Raw genomic sequence first — 12022 nt, 5'->3', positions numbered from 1 at the left:
CTCCTAGGTCTCATTTTCCCTTTAAGAGACATTAAGTCTTTTGGAAGCACAGATGTGAGCTAAAGCCAACCCAGGTATCTCGTGTCTTCAGGAAAGCACTCGGAGGACAAGAGTCCGTGTTAACTTTAGTTTTCCTGGCCTCTGTGGTACCAGCTTCGGCCTTTGTGAGCTGGGTGCGGAGGAGGTGTGTATGGAAGAATGCAATTTGCACTAGTCTAGGGGGGAAGAAGACGGGAAAACACAAACAAGACCAGATATATATGGCAGCTGCTGCATCAAGAAAAATATTAAAGAAAGGGTTAGGATTTTTCAAGACCTTAAGGTTATTTTATGGTGTCCTTTAGGTTGTAATCTTTCATCCTCTCATATAGCCCTCAGAAAAGCTATATTATTCCATTGGCATTTTAGGACATAGATGGAAACAGCGCAGAATAAGGGGTGATAAAGGTCAAAGGGACTTTGTTTTATTATACAACTCCAAGCCCAGAATATTCATCCCTTAGTCTCAGCTAGGGAAGAACAGCAGCACTATGTCTCAACCTTCCAAACTCACGCCTCCAGCTCCCTTTCCCACAGTTTGAAAGAGTTCAAAAGAGTGAATAACAGTCAAGATTTTCTCACTGGACTACGTAACTTCAGATTTTTCTCTCACAATAGATACTTCATTATGTCCCTGTTCAGCTACCATAGCTAGGCTTGGACATGCTGTGTTCTTGGGTCTCTTCTGATACCACTGAGTGGGTTTGGAGGAAAGAACAGTGCATATGTGTATATGTAAAATGTCTGTGTAAGGTTTTTATCTAAGCAAACGATCTTTAGGTGATGCAAAGGGCATCAGCATCTCTGGACACTTTCAGCTTCTCTACAAAGGGCAGCAGCATCTCTGGACACTTTCAGCTTCTCCACTTTGATTCGAATCTGAGTCCCTCTGACACATGGTGGAAGGGTAAAATTGCATGTGAAATGTCTAGGGCGTAGGCTATGGCCTTCTGCAGAGATCCAAGATCTATAAAGACCCGTATAGTCAAAGTAAGGGTGGAAGCTCCTTGTCTAACCTATCATACGCTTGGGTGAGTGACAGAAAGAGTTAATGATACCCGCTTTCAAAGTGATGCCCTAGCCTCGGAGATGGTAAGTGACTTGTCCCAGGCCAAGCAACTAAACTTGGAGAGAGGATTTGAAGCCAGGTGTCTGAGTCTCATGATTTCAAGCGAACTCTCCAGGATGTGCAAGAAAACCTTTCAAGTAGAACTGGGCCAGTGCGGCTGGCCAGTTTCCTACATAGAGAAGACAATTTTTACGTCACTCTTAGATTGTTGTATCACAAGTGGCTTGTTCTTCTGTGGATAAGAAAGCCATGAACACATCATCCTCCTGTCCTCAGTCTTAGCTTCTGCAAAACAAGGGCATTTCTTTAAAGAAGGGCTATTGATTGTCCCTGTCAGTTCCTGTAGAGTGAGAATCCATTATGGAGAGAGGAGAGAGAAATGCTGGGTAAAATGGCTCACTTCAGGCTTCAGACTTGCCAAAAGATGGCACATTTACAAAAGGCCATTGTCCATACCTCTTGCCTGTTGTCATTGGACAATGGATTTAGTCCATCCTTAATGGACAAGACAGAGCTGTTGGTGCCACTGGCCCCGTGTCTCATGCTTCATTATTCCGAGGTTTCACTTTCAGCACCTACTCCAAGGGGGCTGCTTTAATGGGATCGTTAGAGTGTTTACTAGATTAAAACTGTGGCTGTCTTTTGCAAAGCAACTCTGCAAATGGCTTTATGGGTTTCCGGATTTATTTTGTCTCAATGACTCGGCTCAGTTTGCAAATCAAATCAAGGCTGATTTTTCTAACTGCCACTCCTGCGCACCCAGCAGGAGTCTGTGAAGCCAGCTGCATTCTCCTCAAGGCTGGGGACAACGGTGGGGCTGCTACTGCCTGCCGGTGGCTAGTGTGGCAACAGCCCAGTGCCAGAAGATGGGCGACTGTGTTTCTGCTTGACCCTATTTGTGCAAGAGATCAGGAGGACAGGTCAGAGGAAGTCATTTTATTTCTAAAAGGAGAAAAGAAGACAAGATTATGTGACCTCAAGGATTGATCAACAGGAATTAGAAGAACCTAATGCACAGGGCTCTTTCCAATCAAGTGTCAGAGGAATTCCTGGCAACTGGGGTGTCCAAAGTAAAAAGAGCTCCCCACGGGAGTTGTGAAATTCTTGTCTATATGAACCACAAGAAGAGAATGGCCTGCTGTTGGGTTGGTGGGGATTGTAGATCACACAGTTTTTCCTCTACTTTACCTGACTTTTATTTTCTGAGCGCACAGTCCTGATATATAGTTTATATTTTGAAAAAAGTGGGCAAGGAAAAATAATAACCTAGGATCCCTCTACCCATTAAGAAGTTAAATAATAAAATTAATAATCTAAGATCAGCTGTCTATTGATCCATTCATTCACAGAAACATCTCTCCATCTATCTGTCCACTGATCAGACAAAGCATCCTTGTATTTGTTCAACAAATATTGTTGAGCATCAACGTGTGCTAAGATCTGGGGACACCGTGATCATCCAAACAGACATGTCTGTCACTTGGCATCTGTCAGGATGGTAAATATTAAACACACAGACAAGGGCATGCATGTTTGCAGGTTGTACCTGCAAATCACAAATCACAGTTGAAGTGGAAATGTTGGGAATGTATGTTGCTTTGGTGAACAGGATGGTCTCTCTAGCGAGTAAGATTCAAGCTGCAACTTAAAAGATGTCTTTATGTTAAGCTGATACATATGGTGGTCAGCTACATATGATTGCTCATGATGAACAAAGGCCCTGAGGTTGGGAAGAACTTCATATAGTTCAAGAGTTAAATAAGAAGCTCCAGAGATAGCTTAACTGGTAATGTTCATGCCCTGCAAGCAGGAAGTCCTAAGTTCAGTTCCCTATAATTTATGATAAAAAGCTATGTCCAGTGATGTGCACATCTCATGCCAGTGATGGTGATGTGGAAGACGCACATAGGTAGACCATCAGATAATTGTGGGAAAGCTAGCCTGGCCTATATGAAAAGCTTCCAAGCAAATGCGATGCTGTGTCACAAAGAAAAGGTGAAAGGGATTTGAGAATTGGCTCTCTAAGCCGTTCTCTGACTCTCACACATGTATCATGCACATGTGTACTCCCTTCATAAAGAAATAAATTGTACTTTTAAAAAAACTAGGAAAACTCGGTGGATAAAGCAGCTTGCTTTGTCCTTTGACTATTTGTTATTAGATCCAACAACTTGAGTTTGATTCCCAAAATCCACATGGTAGATGGAGCGCTCCTTCAAGTAGCCCTCTGATCACCATATAGGTTCTGTGATACATATTAGCCTCACGCTACAAACCACAAGAGTCAATCAATCAATCAATCAATAAATCAACCAAATGTGATTCTTAAAAAATAATTGAACAAAGACTATATTCTGGAGTGCAGTGGATAAGAGGGGAGAGGCCTGGGTGAGGAAAAAGGCAGACAGGGTTCACACAATGCAGGAAAGACTGGTAGGGACCAGCATGCTGATACAAATTGGCAAAGCTCGAAAGGGAACACAGAGGCCATGAGATGCCGACAGAGGAACTGTCTGGTAGAGTTCTGCAGCCTAGTAGCACAAGCAGACTGTTTTCCACCTGGCCTCCTCTGCCCCAGCCTGAAGGGCATGCACTCAGCTGTTTGGATGTCTCCTTCAGCAATGACAGCTGGGATTGTCTCCTACCATTGAGGCTGAGGCTTCTTCCACATTTTATCTCTTATTTGAATTTCAGCACCTCTGAGTTCTAAGTATCTCATTCAGTTCCCACATGCTCCCTAGGAAAGCCAAACTCCACTTAAACTAAGTTAGTCCTTTGACTATCCCATACAAGTAAAGAAATACATTCTGATTACTCACTCAGCCTATTCTTTCCCATCTCAGCCCTCCCATCTCAGCCCCCTTCTCCAACAAGTTCCCTTCCAGGATTCATGCCATCTGGGTTGATTTTATGACCCATTTAGTTTTACCAGGGCCATGTGTGTGTTCATTCGATTGAAACTGCAATAGCCCTTCTTCCCCTTAACTTATCGCTATCAACAAACAGTTTTGCAGCGAGAGTTAGCTACCCACCACCCTCCTCCATCCATGCCTGGTTCTTGATGGGTCCATTCCTGTGCAGGCCCAGTGAAAGCACACGCAGTTGCTGTGGTTTCCTGATTGTAATGACTGTCTCTTGCCCAGATTGCGTGTCACACCCCTTCTCCCCATCCTTGGGCTCTTACACTCTTTCTGCCCCTTCTTCTACACTAAAAGCTCTTCTACAGCACTGCTTTTGAGCACTTGAAGCTTTCCTTTCCCAAACGCTGCTCAAGTTTGATAGGGGAGTTCAGCCAATCACATTCTGTTTGGGGGGCGTGCCGCCCTCAGGCTAAAGCCTGCCTATAAACCTAGCAAGCACGCTCCACTAGCTCTCTTTTCGCCTGACTCCTGTGTCCGGACAGATCATTTGGATTCTGGTGTAAGCTGTTGTAAGTCTTATTTCTGTTTATTAAAGCTGTATATTTTATATCAAGATAGTCTGGGGACTTTTCATTACCAATCGCCTGCGGCTTCACAAGTTGACCCCATCTCCAAGCTTCCAAAGATCAGCTCTGTCTAATCATTCTGCAGTGTCTCCCTTACTTCTCAAGTTTTTTAAAAATCGTCAGAACCCAAAGTTAAATTGATCATCTTTGCACCTTTGTTTTCTATGCCCTTCCTTTCAAAGTCCGAATTCTTTGTTTCCAAACAAGAGCAATGTTTATTTATATGCTCTTGCTGTTCTTCTCTCTGCAGCTCTGAGCAGGTCTATTACCAGGACAGGACTGTGCTCTGGAAAGGAATTTGGAAAGTTCTGGAATCTCTCATGCTTGAAACAACTCTAGTAGCATTGTGCTGCCCCTCAATATGATGGTATAATGTATCCAGGAGTCTTGTTGAAGTTTAGAGGCAGCAGAAAGGGACTTTTGATTTGGCACCCAGTTCCTCATTTCAGGCTGGTATAGCATCAGGATATGACTAAAAGCCTACAATCAGAACTTTCTCCCAAGTTTAGTCTAAGGTTCACCTTTGTTACTTTGTAACTACCTAACAGACATTGGTAGAGAAAGAAGTCAAAGTCTGATGGAGATGAGGGTGTCTTCTTACTATGAGCTAAGACAACTTCAGAGAAATCTGTATTCACTGTAGATCTATCTTAGTTTGACCCACCTGGAAAAGATTCTTGCTCATCCCATTCCATTCTTTTTTACCAATTACAGATTTCTTTTGAGAGCCCTCCCTGAATAGGGCACTAAAACACACTTCTAAATTCTTGCCCCGGGGCTCTACTTCTAGAGATCGTAGGGAGACACAAATTAGAGTTACTGAGTATATAAAATAGCAGGTAATGGTTTTAGGGTCAATTCAGAGTGACCTCAAATGCGTAGTTAGAACTGAAATACATGATAATTGTCTGGCTCTATGGGATTCATAAAGATGACCACGGACAACAGCTAGAGAACCCAAGGTCACGAACAAGACAGAAGCAAGTTACTTTGTCACCAGAGTGTTGGCCTGTGTCTGGCACGTGATTTCCCTCCAGATATGGAATGTCTGTCAGCAGAACCCCAAGGAAGGCTACCAAAATGGCTGAAGGGTTGTGATACTTAAAGAGATGGTGATGACATCGTTCTAGGACTTTATAATTACCAGATTCCTGGAGAATGCCCAGCATCAAATTCCCCCCTGCAAAAACATTATTTATAGCAAAATTCCACCAAAAAGAAATTTCACATAGGTAGTAGAAAAGGAATGAGAGGAGTCACGCATCTTTCTCATTTCAGTGCCTTACGGGCGATATGCAGATTCAGGCAGCCTTTGCTTTTGATTGACCCTAGGATGTTCCAAGTGTTGTGACTGATATGGAATAGACCCAGCATGAATCTCCTTCAATTATCCCTACTGTTGTATTTCTCAAGAATCCTTTTCCTCTAAGGCTGTATTGATAAGGGATGGCTCCCTGGGCAATGACAGGATTCTGTGTTAGGTAGTTCTCTACCCTTCTCCCAAGTGGTAATGGCGTCTCTGGGAAGAAACTATTGAATCTCAATGTACTACAGAAACAGGATGAAGATACTGGAAATGCCCCTAAAAGCATCGTCTGGGCTTAATCAGCTAGGGATTCCCACATTCATTCATGCATCCCTACAATTTCACACACTCACCCTTTACCTGTGCTACTAAAGAAAGCTAGCCTAAGGTCAATACAGAGGAGACACAGTAACGCCACGGAAAGACAGACAGCATGTCTGTTCTAGTTCTTCTAATATCATTGCCATTCTCCATTTGCTGAGCAATGTGTCTTTGGAGAAGCAGTATACTAGACTTCAATACATCTGAGGACTATGGCCCTGAGACTGGTGGGAAAGCACCGTCTTATATATTGTCCCATTGTCCTTCTATGTACCCATTGCCTCTCAAGTCACATGCTCCCGATTCTCAGGTAAAACAGACCTAGTAAAGGAGTCTTTGAAGGGACCAAGGTCTCAGTGTTTCCTAGAGCCCACAGCAGGAAGAGGAATCATCTTGACCTCCTCCTTGGGTAGAGTGAGAAAACACTGGGAAGCCGTGAGACATTACCATTGAAAAGAAGTTTTCTCTCTCCTCTTGGACTACCTATTGAAGTGGGATGCTGCAGACACCCAGCTTCCCGATTTCTGTCCAGAGCCCAGTGCTACCCAATTGATGATGCTCTTCCTTCTACAGTATCTGTTTTCTTCAGTGGCAAAGCCTGCCAAGGTCTGTGATTTGTGCCACTTTTGTCTGCAGGCCATCAATTCTCCCAGCCTCAAGAAGACTATTTTATCTCTTTCCACAGAGTCATTTGAGTTCCTCAGAGGGAACAAGTTAGGGACATGCCAGCTCAGATACTTCTTATCACCAAGAGTCACAATGTTCCATCTTCTTCCTGTACCATCCATTGGCTGCCTACATATGCAGCTGAATTCTTAGAATTTAGAAAACTTCTAAGAGACCTCGGAGCATGCTTTGATAGCTATATATCTACCCCGCCCATTTCTTTCTTTCTCTATGTCTCTCTCTATGTCCTCTTTCTCATTCAATGTCTCTCTCTTCTACCTGTACGTATGTGACTCCTCTGTTCATACACATGTGAAAATATTCAAATATATGCATATATAAACTTGAGTCATTGCCTGTGTCTATTATATATACGATGACACGTATAACTATATTTATAAATTTTCTACCCTTAGAAATAAAGTGTGAAATTGTGTATGCTGTGGATAAACGCAGAGCACAGAGCCCAATTTTGTTTCATGAGTACTGGTGGGGGAAGTTCTTGTTGAAAATATCAATTCTGTAAGAAAAAAGATAAACCTGATTTCTAACCATTCAACCTTGTAATAGGTTAAATGATAACAAACCATTCATTGATTTTGTTTTTTTTTTAAAAAAGTAATAAACAGAAACATGTACCAATTGAAAGAGCCAGGCAATTCAATTATAATTAGGAAAACAAAAGAGATGAGCCCGAACAATGGTGCCTCCGTGTTTGGGGGATCAGTGTTGAAATGTGGAGGACATAACAATGCGGTGTCTGCTTTCTCATTTAAAGGCACCGATTCTCATCACCTCACACTTGAAAGCCGTGCACCAACTGCATAAAATACAAAGCCTCAGCTACAGGTCCAATAGACAAGCTTAAAGAAAAATAGCCCACAAACATTGACACAAGTACAATGAATGTATACATGTATATATACAGAATAAAATTTTAAAATATTTTACATTCATTGTAAAATCTACCTATCTATCCACTGATCCATTCATCCATCTATCTCATAAATATGTTTGGAGCTCTTAATATGTTTTAAGCGCTATGATATGAACATATTCTTTGGAGATACATGGTGTTGGTGCAAATGACCCCCCCACCCAAATAATTCTTTCCCTTTAGTTTTAGAAACTGTTGCTTAAACTTCCCTTGTGGGAACACAAGGAGCTATGCTGTATTGCTGAAGAACAGCTATAGACAGACAAGGACAGCTCAACATACCTTTTGTAGCCAGACGCACACAGTTGATTTTTGTCTCCTGGGAACAACAAAAAGAATGAGACAGTAGTTAATTAATTGTTGATTATATAAGGATTATTCTATAAAAACACTTGGGATTTGTACATATACATATGTATGTACATGTATTTAATTATAATTTAAAATTTGTCCTTTCCACTTTTCCCCTATCGGGATCACCTTTTAATCTCACTTATTTCCTCTCAGGCTTAGAACATATGCTGTTGTGTTTGTTTCATGGCGCCTACTACCTCATCAACCTTTGCATCAGACAGAACTACTTTATAAGTATTCCAACACCTGGGAAATTTAGCAGTGTTCAGTGGTTATATGATAGTGTACACAGTGCTTTTTTCCTCAGGTATGAATTAGCATAAGGAACCAGCCTTCCTTGGGAAACTTTGTTATAACCAGCAATATGTCTACCTAGACAGACTGAATGAACACTTGATAAAAGTCAAGGTTGTGTAAGATGTGTTATGAATCAAAAAGTTTATGTTCCAAAAAGATGATTTGATCCTGAGATTTTTGATGCTTTCATAGTCTTTATAATTAAAGCTAAAAGTTCTCTCTCTCTCTCTCTCTCTCTCTCTCTCTCTCTGTGTGTGTGTGTGTGTGTGTGTGTGTGTTGGGTCTTTGTCCCCTTTTCCGTATGTGTGTGTACATGTGCCTGTCTGTCTATCCGTGTGCCCATTAGTCTGTATATAAAATCTTTACTGGGTGAACCATTAGCTGTTTCCCAAGAGAAAAGGTCCCCCATAAATCTGTGACATTGCTGGCATACTATGGAGTTTCAGCAAAATGTGCTCATAAGGACAATTATCTTGGCCCTTTATTACCAGAACTCATTTGCCAGGATGTCCTGGAACCAGTAGAAATCCCATTGGACCAAATTACAATGTGAAGATAATGCAGCAAAGAAAGAAAAAACAGGGAATGCAAAGGTGTGAGATGCCAAACCAATATCTGTCAAGAGCCCAGAGCTTATTATAGGACCCACACTGTCTTGAAGGTATTTGGGTCCATCGGGTTAGAAAGATTGGATTGCACTAATAAACCCCAGACTTCCATGGACAGAAACACCAAAGGGTTATTCTCTACTCAGACTACCAGGCCCACATAGGTATATGGCTGGGTCTGAGGCATGGGGGTGGAGTGGCATGTAAATTACTTATTTACTCTGAGAGATAAACATAACTGCTCAATTTATTTTATCCCAAAAGGAACAGGCAAACTCTAGAAATCAAAAGCTTTCTGTCGGAAGTGGCACTCTCAACACACTCCTGCTTCATTGGCCAGAGCTAATCATCAGGCCACACCCAGTTTCAGTGAGGAAGGGAAATGGAATCTTCCACTCAGGAGCAGAGAAGAAATGGCAATGTTGCCAGCCCAGACTAATCCATCTATGCAGGCTCCTAACTGCTATAACTGGTTTCTTTCACTAGATTACGTACAACTCCCAGTAATTAAGTTCTGCTTTCCCAACTCTAGCTCCTGGCTGCACAGAGTGATTATCTTTGCTTACAGAGGAAAAGGATGGGATACTGATAGTTGTCAGATCAAAATGTTCTTTGTCAGCAAATGGGAGATGGCTGAAGGGGAGGGGAGAGAAAGGAAGGGTAGCCGAGAAAAATGTAGAGGTCAATAAAAATCAATAATAAATAAATAATAATAAAAAGTTAAGAGTTCAAGTCTTCTGAGCACCTTTGCTACTCATCCTGGGACACCTTCTCTTCTGTGTCTCTTGGTGTGCAATGATGAGAACAGGAGGGCACAATCTTTATTAGGCCTTGTCCACATATATCATTACCTAGACTATAGCTATTTTAATTACTAATAGTGAGCTTCTAGTAACATAGCCAAGGTATAGAATCATATTTACCACTGTGGGCTCTATCTTTATTGATATGATCCTAATGACCTATCCTATTTGTCTCACAATTTTTTAGAAAACACTTTTCTAACATTTCGTCCAAATTATTAGCCAGGGTAAGCAGGAGAATGCTCGTGGTAGAGCTCCGGGGCAGACGCTACAAGCTTCTATCCTGACAGACATTCACTTGTACATCAGAGTCTTTCAGTTAACCAGTTACTAGTTCCTCTGACTGCTCAAGCCTTCTGAGTTCTTAAATAGCTCAAGTGCTCATTCTTTGTAACTTATGCATAGTAGAGGCTCGAGATGATGGTCAAGTTCATTATAAATAGAGCTCCTCCGCCTACTGCATTTGTCTAACCTATCATTCTGAGGTGCCTCTTAAAGGAAGCAGGTTGGGTTGGCCCAATTTGTTCTTTGGAATGAGCATTTTTTTTCCATTATGAAAATGTCCCTGAAAAAAAAACCATGTATTTTATAGGATAAAAACCATAAATGTTAAACAGTTCAGCAAATTATGGTTCAAATATTTGACGTATTCTTTTTAGGATTACACAGGAAAATTGAACCTTGTTATATTTCAAATAAAAGGTTATTTTAAATTAAAGAATATATCCAGAAGACAGAAAGAAAAATGATCAAAAAGACATGCAAAAAATAGAACTGATATTCCAAAGACTAAAGTCACAGATAAGTTAAAATGTGTACATGATGTGAAATGCACAAACTAATAGTTTGCTTTTCATATTTGGAGAGAGAGAGAGAAAGAGAGAGAGAAAGAGAGAGAGAGAGAGAGAGAGAGAGAGAGAGAGAGAGAGAGAGAAAGGTTCCTAGATTTCCACTGGTTTTCAGTTCTGTGCTTAGTTTAAAGGGCCTGAGACAGTTTGAGAAAATGTGACCCTCAGAAAACTGAAGCCCTCTAAATGGTGGTGTCGCACTGACCACCCCCTGGGCACCTGGAAAGAGGGAGAGGTATAAGCTATGAATCAGGGGCTCATCAACTTAACATCAGTGCAAAGGAAAAGGAGTTGGAAAACATTGTATGAGAAAACTTGACTTTTTATTCATGGCAGTTGTGAATAACAGTGGGCAAGAGCTGGATGAAGCCTTGGCTGTTGGAGTAATTTGAAAATATAGTCATCCTTTGGTATCCAAGATAGAACCCCCATGGTTACAAAACCACAGATGTTCAAGTTCCTTAGTGTGTCCTCCAAATCCATGATTCTGCATTTGTGAACACAGGCAGAAGACTGACTGTACTTAACTAAAGAGATTCAATCCAATCTTTCTGATCTAAGAAGCTGCTCTCACAGAATAACCTTGAACATAGAAAACAGACTTCCGACTAAACATGTTGGATCCAGAGTGAAAATTAAGAAAGATATGTTTGTCTAACTATACAAAAACCGTGAAGGAAGTGATGGCACATTAACACAGCAGAACATGAAGACGTTATTGTAGCTAAAGTGATTGTGAGGGCCATGTAACTACATAGAACTGTAAGCATATGAAATATTAAGTGAGGGGCTGGAGCGACGGCTCAGTGCTTTAAAGTACCTGCTGCCCTTGCAGAGGATCTAGGTTAAGTTCCCAGCATCCACACAGGAGCTCACAATGACCTTAACTCAAGTACCAAGGGATCCAGTGCTCTCTTCTGGTTACAGAGGGCATCAGGCATACATGTGGTGCACAAACACACATGCATGCAAAACATTCATAACACAAAATAAAAATTTAACAAGAAAATATTAAACGAATAAGCAAAGCACGGTTGTTGCTCTAACTAATGGGTAATTCTAAGCATGAAGAGAGGTCCTGAAGGGCATGTAATTGTTGCACTGTTAATTAGATGTGACAGACAAAAATACATCTTAAATACACATCTTAAAAACAATCTGACAAATTTTTCAAAGGTAAGCATAAAATTGTGACAAGCACCCAAGTCTAAAAAGACCCAGCACCACCAGCATCTCAGATGTCTCTTCCAGGCTCCTTCTCAGCACTTCCTTTCTTCAAAAGGACAG

The 12022-nt window shown here is 41.4% G+C and overlaps 1 protein-coding gene across 12 annotated transcripts in view; it reads right to left on the bottom strand.

The window, feature by feature from the left end:
- Ptprt (protein tyrosine phosphatase receptor type T) overlaps positions 1-12022 on the bottom strand; it is a 1106759-nt gene that overhangs the window by 198949 nt on the left and 895788 nt on the right. For all 12 annotated transcript variants that reach the window (XM_085697063.2, XM_085697062.2, XM_085697064.2 and 9 more), the window contains exon 13: positions 8108-8144. In XM_085697063.2, coding sequence (XP_085553189.2) covers positions 8108-8144 — 37 coding nt within the window. The remainder of the gene's footprint in view (positions 1-8107; positions 8145-12022) is intronic.

The sequence above is a fragment of the Myodes glareolus genome, chromosome 10 (assembly GCF_982192425.1).
Source record: "Myodes glareolus chromosome 10, mMyoGla1.1, whole genome shotgun sequence".
In the NCBI taxonomy this organism is placed as follows: Eukaryota; Metazoa; Chordata; class Mammalia; order Rodentia; family Cricetidae; genus Myodes; species Myodes glareolus.
This window is presented reverse-complemented; position numbering and strand designations above follow the sequence as displayed.